The following is a 20,719-nucleotide window of genomic DNA, read 5'->3' as shown; positions in this document are numbered from 1 at the left end:
CCGCAGACTGGTTCTCAGTTTAGTGACCCTCGATGGATAAAGCGTAGTTTCGACCCCCACCTCCCTCAAGTATTCGAAATAAAGACTTGTAGAAAACCTCTCTATTACTTGTGTGTAACATACCAAGTTATTTCAACAAGTAAGGATGGTTTAATAGGACAACCTGCACAAATAACACAAACATCTACAGGGGGAATGGGGCTCTGGTGGGGTGCATATTACAATGATAGAAGCAGGCTTGTAACAAGATGGTAAGGGATTCTTCATTCAAGAAATTATTTTTAGACTTCAAGATGCCATTCAAGGCTCACACAGCACAGGCAACATTATTAATTGTACAGCACTTGGTAAGAGAGGCCTTGTCACATCTACTATTAAGGAGGCACTTACCTCTCTGGTGGGTACCAGTATCAGTGCGTAAGGCCCATCGCTGCGCTGTAAAAACATGGAGAAACACGTGATTAAATAGGTTCATGGAGGGAAGATGCAAAAACCAAAAGCATCACCTGAGACCCTTCACCACCCATAACCAGAGTCCCCAAACAAAGGCTTAATTTAGAAAATTGGAAAAATTCCAGCTCATAAAGTAACAATTACTGACAGGGCAGGTAAAACGCAAATGGCTGTAGTAAGGCACATTCAGTGTTGGAACAAGAGGGCGTGGCGGAATCCCATAGAAATATAGTGCACAAGCATTTGCAATGCAATAGGTCTCGTATGTACGCAACTTTGAGCTATTGACATTGCAAATAACAATGCCTTTTATTTTTGTTTTTAAAACATAAATAAAAGGCAAACGCATTGTCATATACAATGCCAATAGTTTAAACTCGCGTAAATGCAATACCCATTACATTTCCAATAGGTCTCGCCTTTGGGACCTTATAAGTTTTTAGTTATGCAGTACAATATCCGTGGTGCAACAACATCAAGTGTTGCATGGCTAAACACTTATAAGGTCCCAAAGGCGAGACCTATTGGCTATGCCAATGCTTGTTTACTATTGTATTTCCTCCTTCTTCCCCCTCTGTGTGTTTTTCGTTCTGTTGGTCTGGGCAAAAGTTTGATAAGGAAAAATAAATGCTGGTCCCCAAAAATGATTGCTGGTGGCCACCATTGGCTCAAATTAAGCACGGAGGCCAGCATGTATCAAGAGGGCTAAGCCGAGGTTGGGTTCTTGCATGCCTACATATAGCATCATGACAAGTCCCAGACAGGGTTAACAAATGCCTAGGTTGTACCTACAGGGCCAATCTCAGTTTGAATCAAGTGTGCCAGCATACACCCAAGCACTAGTCCCAGAGGGAGGCACTGTATATCCGCGCACTTCCTGATGACCTGGCCTGGATGGCATACCTGCATGTGAGCTGGCGTGACCTACTTTAGAGAAGGCATCTGCTGAATCTAAAAACCCTTTGCAACCCTCTGCACAGACATACTCCACCAGCTGCATACCTGGATTTTAGGGGACAAGCCCTGGAGAGACTGGACAAGTGGAACTCCATAGGACAGAGTTTTACCTGCAATGAGAAATAGAAAGAGCATTCACTGGATGGTACCGACATGAGGCAGGCGGAGGAGCTACTGTCCAGTCTCATTCGCAAAATGACAGACAATTGCTATCTAAACCATTTGATTTAAAATATTAGGGTCAAAACTGGTGCTCACCTGAGCCAGTCTGGGACTGCACCAGTGCGTCCCTGCCGGACAAGAGTGTAGGGATAGTCACCTTCTGAACCCTGAGGATACATAAAACAACTTAAGTGGATCAGATTGAAAAGGGCACTCCCTGATTAGAGAGCAACACATAATAGGTAAGGGTCAAAGAGCTTCTTCTCCCCTGGCTGCAAAACAATGACCCACAGACCTGCACAGCTTCTTCCGAGGCCTATGGGGTATGGAGCGCAATGGTGATATTTAATATCTGGGCAGCACCAGATGCCCCCAAGTCATAATCACAGAGGTCCTGCATTTTAGGGACAGCAGCAGGGGGCTATAAAGGCCCTGGATAACAATGAAAGGCTCTCTCTGCCTGCTGTTCTGCCAGGATTGAGACCTTCCAGGAGCTTTGTCTCATCCTCCATGTCCACTTTTACATGTTGTTTACTTGAGGTCATGGCGGGGTTGTTCAAACAGAATATGTATTAATTGTGTTTATAAGCAAAGTCTGATGCACACAACAAGTCAGTGTGATATGAATGATCACCAACAAATGATAAGGATGGAGTCACACAGATGTGTTCTTTTTGTGTCGTTTTATTGGAATGCATATATTTTTATGTTTTCCGACCCTTTCCTTACTGGAACATTTAAGGGGTACCCGAATAGTACGTTCACAATCTTGTGAAAACACCCGATCAGGACCGGGTTGGAAATATCACCGGTGAGTTATTTCTCTCTTCTGATAGCCCCTGTCCACCCTCAGTTAACCTTCGGCTTATCTTCCCATGCACCCATGTTCCCCCTTCTAAAAATATTTTTCCTTTCTGTCATTCTCCCCTGCAGACCCCGCCTCTCATGACTTCTCAACAGGTACACCTTTTTCCATTTGTTTTTCCGCCAAATCGCCTTCCAGACTCGGATTTCTCTAAAATCTTGTCTTTTTCTTTTTTTCCTCCTGCAGATACCGGCTGCTCCAGATTAATAGATAATTTGAACCAAATTAGTGTGTTTCTGCTTACACTGACTCTATCAGAGAAAACTGTATTAAATTTTTTCTCCCTCTGCAGGTACTTGTAGCTCCGGAACACACAATGATCCATTTATTTCTCTACTGAGTTTCCTTTCCAGTTTGGTTTTCTTCGCTCAATAGTTATGTTCATCAGGCAAACTGTATAATTGACAAGCTACTATTTTACTTTATGTTCACATTACTAGCCTCCAAATGTTCCTAAATTTTCTTGGGGTATTCACCCCCCCCCTTTTTTTTCCACTTAGGTGTCACCACAATCCTGTGAATTGAATTTTGTCCTCATGATATGTGACTGCCTCCCGGCTATGTCACCGACTGCTACTGCACCTATGAATTATCAATTTGTTTTTCCTCCCTCCCAAACATTATACGGATGTACACATTGTATCTCCCTATTTGCTACGTTAACAGTATAAGCAAGCTTTCTTGCATAACCACTAAGGGATTTGGTCCGCTATACTCACTCACATTATGTCACCATTTTGTCTTTACTCACCTCACATTTCGGTTCCCACACACATGCACTTTCCCTCTTTGACCACTGGCCTTTATCTTTTCTTCCCCCCTCTTTTATCTCCCATCATGTGTTCTGTCTTATTTACACGTTAATATCCACCTTCCTCCTTTTTTATGTCACCCCCAGCCCTGAAGAGTCACGGGTTAACACCCTGCTTGACGAAACACGTGTCGGCTGGTCTCATGTTCCTAATATATGCATTCCAATAAAACGACACAAAAAGAACACATCTGTGTGACTCCATCCTTATCATTTGTTGGTGATCATTCATATCACACTGACTTGTTGTGTGCATCGGACTTTGCTTATAATTAACTACAGTGAAGGAATTCCTCCACCCCTGCTTTTCAGAGTTTAGGGTTCTCTCTGATCTAGTTGCACCAACCACAAGCTAACATTTCTCTTGACCCAACCACTACCTGTTGTGCACCAATACATTTCTGAATACTCACAAACCCCTCGCAGAACTTTAAAAAATGTATTAATTGTGTTATTGTACGTTAGTGTGTGAGGTCAATAGAGTTGTGACAATACATTATATATATATATATATATATATTTATCACAGGAAAATTGTAGACTCTTTTTCCTGGGTTATTTGACAGACGGTTGGGGGAGGCCCAGTCATCCATCAGTCTCTCTGGACTTTCAGGATCAGTTAGGAGCACAGTGGTGTCCCCATCTCTGAACCCACATTACTTTTCCATGGAATGTAGTGGTTTACAGAACCCTTAAAAACATATTAAAATGGGTTTGGAAGTGGAGGCCTGAAGAAAGTGCAATAACCCACTGAGATGTCTCTTTAGCACTGAAGAACTCCAGGGGACCCCCTTCTTACCTTGTCATACTGGTGATTTGAAAAAGACTGCTGAGAGTTGAAACCTGCCGATATCAAGATAAAGAGAAAAAATTTGATTTTCTTTCCAAATTTGTAAACTTTTCTTATAATGTTTTCACAAATATTTTGTTTTCAGATGAGAATTAAAGTGAAGGAAGTGTTTTGTATAGTTAGATTGAGAAACAGGTGTACTAACCAGATGTGGATGCAAATCCAGCGCCTCGAAGGAGTCAGAAGTGAAGACTTTCTCCTGTAACTGCTTGACGCTGGATCTGACAAAAAGAAAGAAAAAACAGATTTGGACTGTATTTTAAACGTTTCTACAGCGCCGATGTAATCAAGCCAGGTACTGAAAAGGGCACCACAAAAATCACAAAAAAAAGAATTCCAGGTCAGCTCTGGACCATTCAGTAACTGCCCATTTACAGTCAGCATCTCACACAGACCAACTCAAGGTCTGCAGCTTTACACTTTCTTTGTTTTCATTTCCGAGCCCCATCTAAGGACTTTCTCAAGGTTCAAGTCTTGTTTCTCAATGTACAAGTCTTGCTTCTCAATGTACTAGTCTTGTTTCTAATCAACACAAACTACATACACTGTGCAAAAAAATATTCTCCAATGTTACTCCTGTTCTTCTGCCTCTGATCTACTGAAATGTCTTCACCCTGAACTTCCAGCCTCATACTAGAATGTGTAACTCCCAAGACTGACTTCTCTGCTAATCTGTGAACCTCTGACTTCTAAGTGAGACCATTTACTTCCAAATCTTCTTAAATGTCATAGAATGGCCACATTTGCTGATACTCCTTGCCGCAAGCCACATATAACAACCTCCCAACTATGCAACGCCAACTGTGCTGTATTGCGTCCTTATTCCACACTCCTCACCAGCTCATGTTATACTATCTTATTCATTTTACGACTAAGACAGCAAAGTCAACTGCGCTGAGGATTTACTTTGCCCATCAAACTGCCTCTCATCACAGAGTGTTAACCCAGTGAGGGCTTCACGCTCAGGCATGAGGGAGTACCAGCATTTCGATATTTGAGTCGCAGAGGGTACCAGACATAAGAGGAGAGGCGGTGCACTACAGAATATCTATTACAAGGTGCAGCTGAGCTATTATACAGATGAACAGCTGCAACCTGCAAGGATGGTGTTCAGACTAACTGAACACCTTCGATGCACAGAGGAGAAGAGGAGGCGTACACCAGCACATGAAATGTGCAGTGAAGGAGTTATGAATAGTATCTGCAACAAAGACATACCCTACATCTGACTTAATGTGCAGTCAAGGCTTTGCTATATCTGCTATTACGTACATTCCCATGCAATGTGTAGTCAAGGCGTTGCAATATCTGCTATTACGTGTAGGCCCATGCAATGTGCAGTCAAGGCGTTGCAATATCGGCTATTACGCGCAGGCTGTTGTAATGGGCAGTCAAGGCATTGCTTTTACACGCAGGCTGATATAACGTGCAGTCAAGGTGTTGCTATGTCTGCTGTTACGCGCAGGCTGATGCAACGTGCAGTCAAGGCGTAGACACTCACCTGTGTATTTCAGGAATCTCTGGGTTGTTCTTGAACAGCGAGGACGTCTTGATAAGGGGTCTCCCCTCACGGCTGGCATTGGAAGTTGGCTTTGCTGATGAATCAGTGTCTGCTCCTCGTTTTGAGGGTCCATACCTCTCCTTTGAGGTTTTTCTTTCAGACGAGGAGAGTGGTTGAATATTGAGCTTCAGCGGCGGTCCATCCTCGGACTGCTGCAGTTTCCTTTTTGCCGCCTTATTCCCCTTTAAAGGAGGATTAAAAGGAGAATGCATCAGGCACTTTGGATTATCCAGGCAAAGATACAAGTCTGGGCCTGGATTAGTCACAGCGCAAGGGCTCTTGCACAGCAGGGGGTCTATTATTTCCTACCTATTAGCATGTTGTGCTAAATAACTGGATACTGCGATTCCTCCTACAAGGTTAATAGTTGCATCAAGCAACAATAATACTCACTTGAAATCTACTGCATTACACCTTCCCAAGCTCTATACATCCCAGGAACACTTTTGCACATTGACTGTGACGAGACCTATGTACTGTACACCAATGGTACTGAACGCATGTGAAATCCTGCTGGCTGGCCGCACTTGCTCTGACTAGGTGATGCTCAATTTTTGCATTGGAAAACTCAAACACATTCAATTAAAAGACCCACACACACTTTCCATGCTTTACGAGATCATCTGGATCTACATAATTAGAACCCCGGGGTCCTAACTGCTCAGTGATCTCTGCCGTACACACATCTAGACTGCTATAAAGGTCTTTTCAGGTGCACGCTCTCCCAACCACTACTTTATATTGGCAGGCTCTTACAGACTCTCGCCCTGGGACGCATACATGCCACTCTTGCCCTGGGACGCATACATGCCACTCTTGCCCTGGGACGCATACATGCCTGCTCTTTTCAAGCAGAACTGAAGCAGTCCACAGGAAGAGAAGCACTACCCAGCAGGCTGCATGCGCTCGGTGTACGGGAGCCCCTGCCTGCTAGCTTTTATACAATCTAGTTTTGTGTCACCTTTTGACACAAAGTCCATAGTCGCTTTGTCCATACAAAGCTTGGTTGCTGTCCTTTGTCTGTTCAGTGCCAATGTCAATCTAGTTACCACGTCTGAAGAGAGCTCCGATTTCACATGATTACCTATTCATTTATGAAAACAATCTGGGTCTTACCGCTAGATCAAACTATATTAATGTTATTTGATCTGGTACTTTATTAGTACATATTCTTCAACTTTTTAACTTTGTTTTAGTATATTCAAAGCAGAAGAGACATTAAAGTCTATATACAGAAAATACTTATATATAGTGATTCACAAAACATTTAACAACAATATTGAGTATATAATACACAATATGAACAAATATAAGTGATAAAATCATAAGCAAAACATCCTATTATCATGATGGTCTTGTGTTGCCTTTGGTTATCACAATCAAAATATTGATTCATATCTACATATTACATCAACGCGTTTCGAGTATTTTATATTTAATAATCTGACTCATCAGGGCTCTTGATTCTTTTAGCAGCACTGTTGGTTTTCAGGACAGCAGTGCATTGTTTTGCAGCTCGGGTGTCTCTATCATTGATGCTACAGTCAGCGTTTAGCACCGTGCTTCTCTAGCTATTTTTCATCAATCCTCTTATCGGAGAGTGGCATTCATTTATTTAGATGCGGGGGAATCCTCCAGGCAGTGCTCTGACCTTGGGTATTTTAAATCAATCTTATGAAGGATGCATCAGTCTTTGAGCAACGTTGATTATTTTAACTGGCAGCGTGGTGCATTTTCTGTCTTTTGTTTAATCGCATCTGTTGAAAGCATTCACTTATTTGACTGTGATTTATCTCTCTGCGATTTTAGTTTTCTTTAAAGGCAGTCACGCGCCTTCAAACAACGTTATCCTTCTCAGTAAATGCGTCTCTCTGAAACACAGAGTTTGTTGTAAAGTCAGGCTCTGGTCATAATCGTAAATGTTTGAATTCGAAAAACGGGGCTTCGGAAGCAAGCATCTTATCTAAGCTTGTCTTCTCCTCGTTCTCATCTGAGAGAGGGAGAGAGAGATATGACCGAGATGACCGAGAGCTAGAGATAGGATCGGAGAGAGGTGGCAAGTTAAGGTCATGAAAGGTAAGTGATGTGGGGCACTGAGGTATATTGAAAGAGGTGTGACGTGCAGAGATAGGAGACAAGGACTGCAGAAAGTGTCCACAATGAACTAGAGGTCGGTGGTCACCTTAAATATATTTATTAAAATAAAACATTAAGAGAGTGCACTTTTACGGATTTCAGAGTGTGCACCATCTGGCATTGAAGATGACAAAAGAAGCCATTTTGGCACAATAAACACATCCAGCATGCAACATTTAGAATAATGGAGCAGATTAAGAAATGTGCTTAGACAGAGGATGAAAAGTGCATTACTAATAGGGTGGCTACCGCACTGTAGGTCACAACAGACACTATCTCCAGTCCTGAACTATTCACCTACAAACCACCGAATTTTAGGTGTGTTAATGTAATTAGGTCAGTGGAAGATTAACAAGACTACAATACCCATAATGCATTAGGCTATCACATAAAAGTCTGGTAGTGGAAATAGAGTCTCTGGGGGGAGGTGGTCACCGTACATTACACTCACTTTTACCTTCTGCTCTTAGCAAGTGGGCGAGTGTGCGGCTAAATCAGGGTGCGGGCTGGGCTCTGGGTACTTGAGAGAGTTTCAGGAGTGAGGACAGGCTTTCCTATGGCTGATACGACTGGTTCCATGCTCAACTTACTCTTTAGTGGATGACCCGATGCCCGATTAACCTCACTCAATTATCGCATCCCGCCACTCAACCAGGATGCCCACCAATTTAGAGCAAACAGCTGTGCTCAATATTTAAGGTATAGTGTGCACAACTTGCCAATTAAAACCAGCACCATACTGTACCTTCTTAATAGCTACAGCCAATAAACGCAGATGCCAAAGTATTAAGTGCTTATGTTTAATTTACAAACTACGTCCTGATACAAAATGAAACTGGGAGAAGACAGAATGTTAAGCATACCCTAAAATAGGTGCCTGGAGAATTATCAAATTGCAAACACTTATATCGCAAAACACATGCCCACTAAGAGGCTCTAACTCACAACCTTCAGATTATTAGCCCGAAGCTCTGCCTTGTAGGCTAAGAAGGTTCAATGAAGAACTGAAACACAAGTTTTTCAATCGGAGTGCCATGTATTCAAGTTTCCTTCTTCAGTGAGAATACAGCACACAAAAACTTCACTCGATGTGCTGCAACAGTTGTGTGAACAAAAACGTTTGCACAGATTCCTGTACTGATGCAGACGTTGCGTTTGCCTTCTCTGCCGACAATCGCACAGCAAAGCTTCTAGACAACTTTCCATGGATGTTGCGTGTGGGAGGGGGGCATTTTCCCTCTCAATGACACAGAAATCACTTACAGGAAAAGACCATATTTGCTCTGGCAGAAGTTGTCTTTGCTAACGTAGATGTCAGCACACTTAGAACATATCAGATATTTTCTTAGAAAAATAACAAAGTCAACATCACAGCCTGACAGTTTGGGAGCTAACGTTTTTAGGTCTCGCCTGTCGATGCGCATGCGCATCCAGCTTGCGAGACTATGGGGGCTTATCCACTCTTGAACCAACTTGCAAGGAATCGTGGCGATTCCTTGCAGTGCCCGTGACTTTTAAGCTCAATGCGCATGCGCATTGAGCTTAAAAGCGGGTGCACATCAGTTCCCTCCCTCCCCTTATCTCTCTTCACTCCGTCTTGTTTTACCCGCTCAGCCCCCTCCCCTGCCCGCCGTGTCGCATTTCTCCTCCCCCCTCCCCTTCTCTCTCTTCCCTCCGTCTTGTTTGTTTATTTCTTTACCCGCTCCGCCCCCTCCCCTGCCTGCCGTGTCGCATTTCTCCTCCCCCTCCCCTTATCTCCCTTCCCTCCGTCTTTTTTTTTTTTTACCCGCTCCGCCCCATCCCCCAGCTCACATCTCCACACAGTGATTCCTCTCAGCGGGAACTCTCTTGCCAGAGCGTTCGGCGGCCTCCCGCCTAGTGTGCACTCAGCTGTTGGGCCTCAGCGAACGTTCTACCCGCTGTCTTCCTTCTGGGACTGACTTTTTACCTGTGCAGAGCGGTGTTCTGCACACAGCGGGAGCTCTGTTTTTCAGATTTCTTCAAAGGCAGTCACAAGTTCCCTCAACCCCTCACCATCAACCCCTCACCCTCACCCACCTTCACTCACTCACCCTCACTCACCCTCACCCTCACTCACCCTCACCCACCCTCACCCACCTCAACCCCTCACCCTCACACACCCTCAACCCCTCACTCACCCTCACTCTCACTCATCCTCACTCACCCTCAACCCCTCACCCTCAACCCCTCACCCTCAACCCCTCACCCTCACTCACCCTCAACCCCTCACCATCAACCCCTCACCCTCACTCACCCTCAACCCCTCACCCACCTTCACTCACACTCACCCTCACTCACCCTCACCTTCACCCACCTCAACCCCTCACCCTAACTCACCCTCACTCACCCTCAACCCCTCACCCTCACTCACTCTCACTCACCCTCAACCCCTCACCCTCACTCACCCTCACCCACCTCAACCTAACTCACCCTCACCCCCTCACCCTCACTCACCCCCTCACCCTCAACCCCTCACCCTCACTCACCCTCAACCCCTCACTCGCCCTCACTCGCCCTCACTCGCCCTCACCCTCAACCCCTCACCCTCACTCACCCTCACCCTCACTCACCCTCACCCTCACTCACCCTCACCCTCAACCCCTCACCCTCACTCTCACTCACCCTCAACCCCTCACCCTCACTCACCCTCAACCCCTCACCCTCAACCCCTCACTCACCCTCACTCACCCTCAACCCCTCAGCCTCACCCTCAACCCCTCAGCCTCACCCTCAACCCCTCAGCCTCACCCTCACTCACCCTCAACCCCTCACACACCCTCACCCTCAACCCCTCACTCACCCTCAACCCCTCACCCTCGACCCCTCCCCCTCAACCCCTCACCCTCACTCACCCTCACTCACTCACCCTCACTCACCCTCAACCTCACTCACCCTCAACCCCTCACCCCCACTCACAACACATATTGTGTTACAATAGGTGTCACATTTGCGAAAGATAAAACTATTGGCATTGTAAATAACAAAGCTATTAATTCGCTATTTTCAAAACAAGCACATAAATAAAAAAGGGGCCTTTACAATACCAATAGCTCAAACTTTCCTAATGCGAGACCTATTGCATTGCTGTGCTTCTCTCCCCTGCTGCACTCTCCTGCTCTCTAGAGATGTGGCCTAACGACCAGAGCTGCCATCTAAGTCACGTAAATACAAAACATGTTGCATTCCAAATGCTATAGGTGTCACATTCGCGAAAGTTATAACTATTGGCATTGTAAATGACAAAGCCATCAATTTAGCAATTTTAAAAACCAACAAATAAATACATGTCATTTACAAGACCAATAACTCCAACTTTTCTAATGCGAGACCTATTGCATTTCCAATGCTTGTTTAAAAGGGGTGAACAATGATGGGGTTGAGCTCGCTCTGTGGAAGAAGTAAGGAGATAAGTCAGCTGGAGAGAACGAGAGATAAAACTGTCGGATGTATTTACGGTGAATAGCTTGGTTCTGGTACCTCTGTTGATAGAGATATTTGTAGAGAAGTAGAAACTAACCTATGTGACATAGATGCCAGATTAAATGTTCCACATCTCCAATTCCTTCTGCGCTCTCTAATTGAAGGGCTGTGAAGCAACAAAAACAAGCGTGTGTGCCTCGCGATGCAGCGGGAGAGAGAGGCGGAGGGGTGCACCTGCGAGTGGTGCGCGCGCACTGGAGCGAGAGTCTGCTCTTTTTCAAAGCAAATGCTTGTGCTTGTGGCGCAACGCTGCGCTCTCCGGCAAGCCACAAGCACGAGTATGTGCTTGGAAATAGAGCTGCACGACGGCTAAAGGTCTCCTATGTAGTGCATGCGCACTGCGTAGGCGAGACCTAACTTCTACAGTGTAGTCAAGTAACCAATTACAGGGAGACAACGTGTGCATACAAAAAATCAGTTTGTCATATATGGTAGATCGTACAAATTAAGGAACCCACGGAAATATTCTACAGTCATTGAAAACTACGACTAAGTACAAGGTGAAGGAAAATGTTAAATGAAAACGCGAAAATGCAGCCCGTCTAATAGAGAACTCTATGGGCAATATATAAAGCTTTGGAACTTACTTAAAGTACATGAACTTTAGCGCACTAAGGACTTCAAATCCCATGAAGCATCAGGAGGCTTGTAAACAGGGAACGCCCACTGAGGGATTTGTATTTAATAAACCGGATATACTAATTAGTGTGCTCATCCAGTGTTGTTTGTGCAGCCCAAGAAGAAGGGGCCAAGTGGCCCTGAAACGCGTCGGCACATTGATTAAATGCAGAGCATGAAGGCAAGATGGAAATACATGCTGGAGAGCAGAAACGCTGTTGTGTGCTCTCAGAATGCTACAGGGCAACTTGCTGAACATATATATATATATATATATATATATATATATATATATATATATATATATATATATATATATATTTGATGATCATTTGATTAATTGTCTTGGTCATTACAGTTTTTTGATTAGCAACATCATTGAGAGTCAACAAGGTAAATTTCATGCTTTTTTTTATATTTAGCGTTACAACCTTTTGTGACTTAAGGGGCCACCACGTCCCTTGAAGAAATGTTGCTCCAATGAGCAGTCACCACCAATGCTTGGGCCACACATGGAAAGATCATTTAGACAGTCTTTGCAAGACATGGGCACTCTGGGGGTACAAAAGGAAGATTCAAATTAACCTTAAAACTAAGTGCAATTCAGAATTTATGGACAGGAAGCTAAAAGAAGACATCGATGTCAAATTGAAAGGAAGCAACAAAAAAAAGGTTGTGTTCCAATTTTATATTGAAAGAGATTGGTCTCTGATAGGTAGGAAAAAAAAGTAATAGTATAGGAGGTCATGCTTGCTCCCCAAAATCCATGGTGATTGCAAGTCCCATGACAGCAGCATACAATGTCTGAACTGGAAAATGTATCTCAGTTCAGTTCTGTGCTTACAACAAGCGGAGCAACCTTCGAATTTTATGATAATTTATTTCAAATATTAACCTCAACTTTAAGTTTTATAAATTCCTAGGTAGTACTCTGAGTCCATTAACAGTTATACTTACAAGAAGCTCTTTTGAAAGTTTGACAAAACATATTACACAACTTCATAAACTGCAACTCCATAAATAAATATCTATTTTTTTTTAAAGTGATTAAAACTGGTTTGAAGATATGCAATACAAACGGAGGGGTCGGAGACTTCATATTAGAGAAGTTTACTATGCCAACTACTGTGAAACCAAGACAAATTACATTTGATGCATATTAAATTAATCATTCTAAAACCCAAATGTGCTTCTTTTGTCATGCTATTACAATTAAGGCACCACCAGTGTCAGGTAGTGCCAAAAGAGCTCATGTGTGCTGATATTTTTATGTGAATGCCTTCGTAATTTTACTAACCAGTGCAGTGCATGGTCGTGCAATCTCCAAACATATTTATTGAATCTTACTCAAAAATCTGAACCGGTTCGGCGACTAGTATGCAATCTCTTAATCATGTTATAACATCTAAACCGGTTCGGTACACGGTCGTGCATTCTACCAAATAACTGAATAACATCTGTAATCAAAACTATGAGCAAAACAGCTTGGCGCTGTAACTCATAATGATTTAAGACCATATTAAATACATAAATCCTTGCACTGTCGCACCGAAGCCTCTCTCTCTGAGGTACTCCAAACCTAAAAACTGGCCAATAGTCTACAATGACTTCCCTCAACTACCTCCCATTAGTTCGACCGGACAAAAACAGCTGGAGGATGATCACTATATGCCATTAGAGCCGCCCCAGTATCGCTTATGATCTGGAGAACACTTCATGACACAGTTTCCATGAAGGGGTCGAGCCTTTACCTTCCTGTGTAAAGGACAGACCATTTAAGTTCAAGTTCAAGGTCAGGGGTTTATATAGCGCACTACTCACCCAGAAGGTCTCAAGGCGCTTGGGGAGGGGGGGGGGAATCATTTTTTGTCGAATAGCCAGGTTTTGAGTTTTTTTCTGAAGGAGATGTGGTTCTGTGTAAGGCGGAGGTGGGTGGGGAGTGAGTTCCAGGTCTTGGCCGCCAAGTAGGAGAAGGATCTACCTCCCATGGTGGGTCTTCGGATACGCGGGACTGCGGCGAGGGCTTGATTGGAGGATCTTAGTTGGCGGGTGGGTGTGTAGAAGGACAGTCGAGTGTTGAGGCATTCGGGTCCTAGTCTGTAGAGGGCCTTGTGTGCGTGGGTGAGGAGACGGAACGTTATTCTCTTGTTGACGGGAAGCCAGTGGAGGTCTTTCAGGTGTCCGGTAATGTGATCTTGGCGAGGGATGTCCAAAATGAGTCTCGCTGATGCGTTTTGGATGCATTGGAGTTTTTTCTGTAATTTGGCTGTGATTTCGGCGTATAGAGTGTTTCCGTAGTCCAGCCGACTCGTGACTAGTGCGTGGGTGACAGTCTTTCTTATCTCGGGGGGATCCAACGGAAGATTTTTTTGAGCATACGAAGTACGTTGAAGCAGGAGGATGAGACTGCGTTGACTTGTTTGGACATCGAGAGTGAGGAGTCTAAGATGAAGCCAAGATTACGTGCGTGGTCTGTGGGTGTGGGTGCTGTGCCCAGAGCCGAAGGCCACCATGAGTCGTCCCATGCAGAGGGGGAGGATCCTAGGATGAGCACCTCCGTTTTGTCTGAGTTAAGTTTTAGGCGGCTGTGTTTCATCCATTCGGCTACTTATTTCATGCCTTCGTGAAGGTTCGTTTTGGCGGTGTTAGGGTCTTTGGTGAGGGAAAGGATTAACTGGGTGTCGTCAGCGTAGGAGATGATGTTAAGGTTGTGTTGGCGCGCGATGGATGCGAGTGGGCTCATGTAAACGTTGAAGAGGGTGGGACTGAGTGATGATCCTTGTGGTACGCCGCAGATGACTTCGGTGGCCTCTGATTTGAATGGGGGAAGTCGGACTCTTTGAGTTCTCCCAGCGAGGAACGAGATGATCCAGTCCAAGGCTTTTCCTTGTATGCCGATGTTGCTGAGGCGTTGTATAAGGGTGCTGTGACAGACTGTGTCGAAAGCGGCGGAGAGGTCGAGAAGAATGAGGGCCACTGTTTCTCCGTTGTCCAGTAGTGTTCGGATGTCGTCTGTCGCTGCAATGAGGGCGGTTTCGGTGCTGTGTTTGGCTCGAAATCCTGACAGAGGGATCGAGGGAGTTGTTGGATTCAAGGAAGGCGGCGAGCTGGCTGTTGACGGCTTTCTCAATGACTTTGGCAGGGAATGGGAGGAGGGATATGGGGCGATAGTTTTTAAGTTCAGAGGGGTCTGCTGTGGGTTTCTTCAGGAGGGCGCTGACTTCGGCGTGTTTCCAGCTTTCAGGGAAGGTAGCAGAGTTGAATGAGCAGTTGATGACATCGCGGAGATGGGGTGCGATGATGGAGTCTGCTTTGTTGAAGATGTGGTGGGGACAGGGGTCGGTTGGTGATCCAGAGTGGATTGAGTTCATTAGGCGGATGGTGTCTTCAGTGGTGATTGGGTTCAAGGCGCTGAGGTTGTTGGATGGCGGTGACGGTTCTGATGGGGGTGGGGAGGATTGTTCGTGGGGAATGTTCTCGAAGCTGTTGTGAATGTCGACAATTTTGTTGTAGAAGGAGGATAACGAGTCGCAGAGGTCTTGGGAGGGAGTAATGTCGTTTGAGGCTGCGGTGGGGATGGTGAATTCTTTGACGATGTTGAAAATTTCCTTGCTGTTATGGGCGTTGTTGTCGAGTCGATTCTTAAATGCTGATTTCTTGGTGGATCGAATCAGTTGGTGGTGTTTGCGGGTGGCTGCCTTGAAGGTGGTCATGTTTTCGGTGGTTGGGATTTTTCTCCATGTTTTCTCTAGGGTGCGGCATAGCTTCTTGGATTTCCTAAGGTCATCATTGAACCAGGGAGCCTTTTTGTTACCTGATTTGATCTGGTGGTTTTTCAGGGGTGCTAGTTCGTCAGCGCTGTGAGTGATCCATTGCTTGAGTTTGGTGGCAGCTTGGTTTGGATCCAATGAGAGGGTGGGAGGGTTTTGGTTGAGTGATGTGAGGAGTTGGTCGGTGGTGATTTTGTTCCAGTTCCTACGAGGAATAGGTTGTGGTTGGTTGTGGGTCGTGGTCTTTTTGTATCTGAAGTGAACACAACTGTGGTCCGTCCAATGGAGAGCTGTGGTGTGATCGAAGGAAATGTGTTTGCAGGAGGTGAAGATAGGGTCAAGCGTATGTCCGGCTACATGGGTGGGGGAGTCAACCAGTTGTTTGAGTCCGAGATTGGCCAGGTTGTCCAGAAGGGTGTTGGTGTTGCTGTTGTTTTTGTTTTCCAGGTGGAAGTTGAGGTCTCCTAGTAGAATGTAGTTCTCGGAGGCGAGGGCATGTGAGCTGACGAAGTCAGTGATGTCATCGCTGAATTGTTTACGGGTTCCTGGAGGTCGGTAGATGAGTGTGGTCCTGGGGTTGGTGTGGATCTGGAAGTGGAGGTGTTCGGTAGTTGCAAGGATATCGTCGGAGCTGGTCGTGATTTTGATGGTGTTCTTATGGACGATGGCAATGCCTCCTCCTGTTTGATTGGTGCGGTCTTTTCGGATGATCTTGTAAGCGTCCGGGATGGCTATGGCGATGTCGGGTGCTGATGATGCGTTCATCCAGGTTTCTGTAAGGAAGGCGATGTCCGGTGACGCAGTGTCGAGTAGGTCCCAGAGTTCAGTGGCGCGTCTGTGGATCGAGCGGGTGTTCAGCAGTATGCACTTCAGGTCGTTAGAGTCGGAGCTGTGATTGGAGGAAGTGGATTTGGTGTGGGTTTTGATGCAGGCGTACTTGCAGGAGTGGCAGGCGAATGGACCGTGGGTACGTCCTGGGGCAGCCTCGTAGCATTTGGGTGTCAGTCCGGGGTTAAGGGCTAGGAGGGTGGTGGCGGCATACGATATGCGGGAGGGGTACGATTTGCAGGGGTCTGGTGCTGGGCGCGGTCCAGGCGCAGACGGGCGTAGACGGGCTTACCTTTGCCACACCTTCGGCACGCATGGGGCGCGACCGCTGCGAGTGAACGCTGCGCGGGGAGACATCTGTCATATGTAGGTGGGAGGGGCGAGGCAGGGTCAGCTGGGAGGCGGGCGCGGGTTGGAGCTACGTCCTGGGAGGCACAACAAGCCACAAAATGGTTGCAACTAGGGGAAAACAAAACTCGGCGAGCCTGGGGGCAAACAAAGCACAATCGAGCACAATCGGGCCAAATATATAAGCACTCTTCCAACAACAATGCGTATCCCCTACAGCGCAGCACAGAGATGTAGACACGCACAATGCACAGATTCCAGCTGAAAATGTTAGAAAGCGATCTATGCAGGCAGCGGCAGTATTGCGGGGGAAGGACGCGCTGTGGAATCAGCTGGAGGCGCTACGATACTGCATGGTAGTTATTAGGTGCTTCTGAGTCACCAATCCTTGGGAGCATGGAGGGGAGCGACCTCTTCACCACAAAGCCTCCATCGATTGAAACAAATGTTGACTATGGATGCATTTGCGAAATAAGTGGCAAAAACATTAGAAGTAAAAACCACAAAAGACACATACCCCCTTCCGGGTGCAAGTCGTTTTGGCAGGACCAGATATCATCAGACTCACTTCATGCTTGTAAAGACCTGATTACAATATCAGAATAGACTGGGTATTTAGGGTTTGAATTGCTGGGTTGCAGAGAGTGGGCAGAGGTCTTATATTTAGGTGTGGAAGGACTTCAGGGCAATGGGAAGTGAAGAATAACTGGAGTTACTACTGCAATATGTGCAAGCAACAGGCACTGACAACAAAGAGAGTCAACATGCTCTGATCTGAAGCAACTGGGCATAACATCAGATTTATTTTGGTTCAGCTACGAACAAGGAAACATCCGGTACAAATGCAGGTTTAAGAAGCCATGAGCGACTAAATGGCCATGATCATTTGAAAACATGCAATGGTCTCTGGGATCAATCACCACTTTGTAGAGAATGAACCATGTTCTGACAGCGCTTTGCACAAAAACTATAACCAAACATACCAAAAAGCCCAACGCCATGGCTCCCGTACTTCTATCACCCTGGAAGCTTCAATCCTCTAGGCAACGATTCTGAAACTCACTACTACCAGACTGCAGCCACTGCACCCTAAAACTACACGCAACTACGAGAACCACATGTATCCCGTTGAAGCACTTCCGGGTCGCAATAACAACCAATCCTGAGGCAGAATATATTATAGAGGGCGTCTGGGAGTGGCGATACTGCGTGAGGTGACCTAGGATTGGTTCAGTCCAGCCAATCCGAGTGCGCTATGCAGAATTCCGACCTGCTGATTGGCTGTGACCTGCTGATTGGCCCAAAGTGCCTTTGCCTTTCTGCTCGCTCTCCAATCTGCGCTGCGCTGTCGGATGGTGGGCGGGCGTTGATGTTGTCAATGGCCCAGAATCACAGGATGTTGAACCGACGCCGAGATTCGAACCGTGTTCTGCGGCTCCAAAGTCGGGAGCTTTTCTTCATAGGTTTCAACATGTTGATCATGGCTGCTTTGCTGTTGCTCTCTCCTTTCTCTGCGTCGTCTTTTCCAGCCTTCTTTAAAGAATACATGCCAATAGATCCAATTCAGGCGTGAGTCAACCCATTTTCAAGCCACAAATGGCTTTATTTTATCCATCTCCCGCCTGAAATTGCATTTTCTACTATGGATGTCAATGGGGGAATTTTCGTTCTCCCGATTTTTTTATTTTAATTCTCCCACGTCCCTGTCCTAACATATTGGCATTTATGTTAAAGGTATAGAAATGCCATGGCCATCAACAGTGGACCAGGAAGGTACGCATGGGCTCTGTCAGTCTGTTGATGCCTGATAGCATGGAAGGCCTTATACCCTTTGTTTCTAGAGCTCAGGTTGGGCATAAGAGCTCTACGTGACACCACGGCCCTGTGCGGTGGTTGAGACACATTTGGCATACCGACCCTGGATAGTCTTTTTTTTTATTTTAAAGTAAACCCTGTCCTACTCTCTGGAAATTTAATTTTATGATGCAGAGTAAGTACCTTCCACAAAGGCACAGGCTTCTCCAGTGACAGCCTTTGTTAGTTGGAGGAATCTATTTGCACCCCATGGTCCACCATTCACTTTCTGTTCAGGACTGCTGCTCGTCCGGGTTAAGCTTTCTACCTACAAACTTGAACACTGTTCTGGAAGTCTAATTCCTCTAGAGGGGCAAGGTCGAAGGTGGTTAACATCATCAGATGCTGACCAGGACAGCTGAAATGGATTTGCTGCTACAAAGAAGAACGTGGTGGGAGCTATGGCAAAGTCAGGCCTATCGGTGATACACCCTCTGCGGGACTGCTTGGCAGGTTGCTCCTGGTCTAATGTCAGTTTTCTAGGCATAAAGTCTTGAAAAAGTTTCTGAGTCCCAGGTTTTTGGGTTAGGCAAGAGAAGTAGGCCCTAATTTCAGCCAAGGGCTCCAAGACCTTAGAGACAGCACTTGGGAGTCAGCACTTACTTCAACAGATACCACCAGCAGGGTTTAGGGCAGCTCCAGTAGAAACTGTTCCGCTTGGCTCTTCCAGGCAAGTTAGCTTTTTGCTGCTTTTGTAGCCCTGTAGCTTAATAGAAATGCACCAGCTGGCCATTGGAGTTCATTTCTTTGTTCTGGGTAGAATTGGGAGCAGCCCCTTTCCTTGGGGTTCTCCTCACAGGTCTCAACAGCAGGCACAGTCCTCTTCCTGTCTTCCACATGTCTAATAGTGTTCTGAAGAGGCAGCCCATGAGTGCCATAGTTTTGCCTGGCACTAGCCCGTGGGTGGGGGGACACCTGCCCCCTCCCTAACTTATAGAGAAAAGTTTGTAGGGGGTAACCCTATTCACTTTTGCAAAAACAACAGTTGATGGACAGAATGCAGAACAATGTCATACATTCACCCCAGTACAGAGATCTGGGCCTAAATCCATCGTTTTTTGCTCACCATGCCATTCCAGTTTGAACCCAGCCATATGCAAATCAGTCTTGACCCTGTGCCTCATGGGAACAGTCCTGTCTGAACTGCCAAGCTAGGTCCTCCCTGGACTGGAAACAAGCATCCTAGGACCGGTTTCGGGGTTTCACCCCTCTTCAGCCAGGATAGCTTGATTCCAGTGGCATGGAGAGCACAGGACCCACAAGCATCCTAGGACCGGTTTCTGGGTTTCACCCCTCTTCAGCCAGGATAGCTTGATTCCAGTGGCATGGAGAGCACGGGACCCACAAGCATCCTAGTACCGGTTTCTGGGTTTCACCCCTCTTCAGCCAGGATAGCTTGATTCCAGTGGCATGGAGAGCACGGGACCCACGTCTGGGCATAAGCGTGCCACTCAGGGTGACAAATGCAAAAACAAAAGTTGATGGGCAGAATGCAGAACAATGTCATACATTCACCCCAGTACAGAGATCTGGGCCTAAATCCATCGTTTTTTTGCTCACCATGCCATTCCAGTTTGAACCCAGCCATATGCAAATCAGTCTTGACCCTGTCTCTCGTGGGAACAGTCCAGCCCAAATTGTCAAGCCAAGCCCTCCCTGGACTGGAAACAAGCATCATAGGGCCGGTTTTGGGGTTTCGCCCCTCTTCAGCCAGGATAGCTTGATTCCAGTAGGATGCTAGTTTCCGGTCCAGGGAGGACCTGGCCTGGAACTTCGGTATGGACTGTTCCCATGGGGCACAGGGTTAAGTCTGATTTGCATATGGCTGGGTCCGAACTGGGGTGGCGTGGTGGGCAAAAGATAGATGGATTTAACCCAGATCCTTTGACTGGGGGAGAATGTTTACATTGTCAGCATTCCGTCCATCATTTGTTTGCTGTAACACTTTTCGCCCTAAGTGGGATGGGTATGCCCAGACGTGGGTCCCTTGCTCACTGTGCCACTG

General features: G+C 46.1%; 1 protein-coding gene across 1 annotated transcript in view; it reads right to left on the bottom strand.

The window, feature by feature from the left end:
* DDX31 (DEAD-box helicase 31) overlaps positions 1-18,008 on the bottom strand; it is a 201,356-nt gene extending 183,348 nt beyond the window's left edge. Inside the window, exons 1-7 of the mRNA XM_086924761.1 lie at positions 17,844-18,008; positions 5,600-5,841; positions 4,244-4,319; positions 4,048-4,091; positions 1,669-1,739; positions 1,456-1,520; positions 391-435 (exon numbers count right to left, since the gene is read on the bottom strand). Of these exons, the coding sequence (XP_086780887.1) occupies positions 391-435; positions 1,456-1,520; positions 1,669-1,739; positions 4,048-4,091; positions 4,244-4,319; positions 5,600-5,841; positions 17,844-17,861 (561 nt within the window). The 5' untranslated portion in view covers positions 17,862-18,008. The remainder of the gene's footprint in view (positions 1-390; positions 436-1,455; positions 1,521-1,668; positions 1,740-4,047; positions 4,092-4,243; positions 4,320-5,599; positions 5,842-17,843) is intronic.
* Between the last annotated feature and the right edge of the window lie 2,711 nt (positions 18,009-20,719).

The sequence above is a fragment of the Lissotriton vulgaris genome, chromosome 5, assembly GCF_964263255.1.
Source record: "Lissotriton vulgaris chromosome 5, aLisVul1.2, whole genome shotgun sequence".
Lineage (NCBI taxonomy): Eukaryota > Metazoa > Chordata > Amphibia > Caudata > Salamandridae > Lissotriton > Lissotriton vulgaris.
This window is presented reverse-complemented; position numbering and strand designations above follow the sequence as displayed.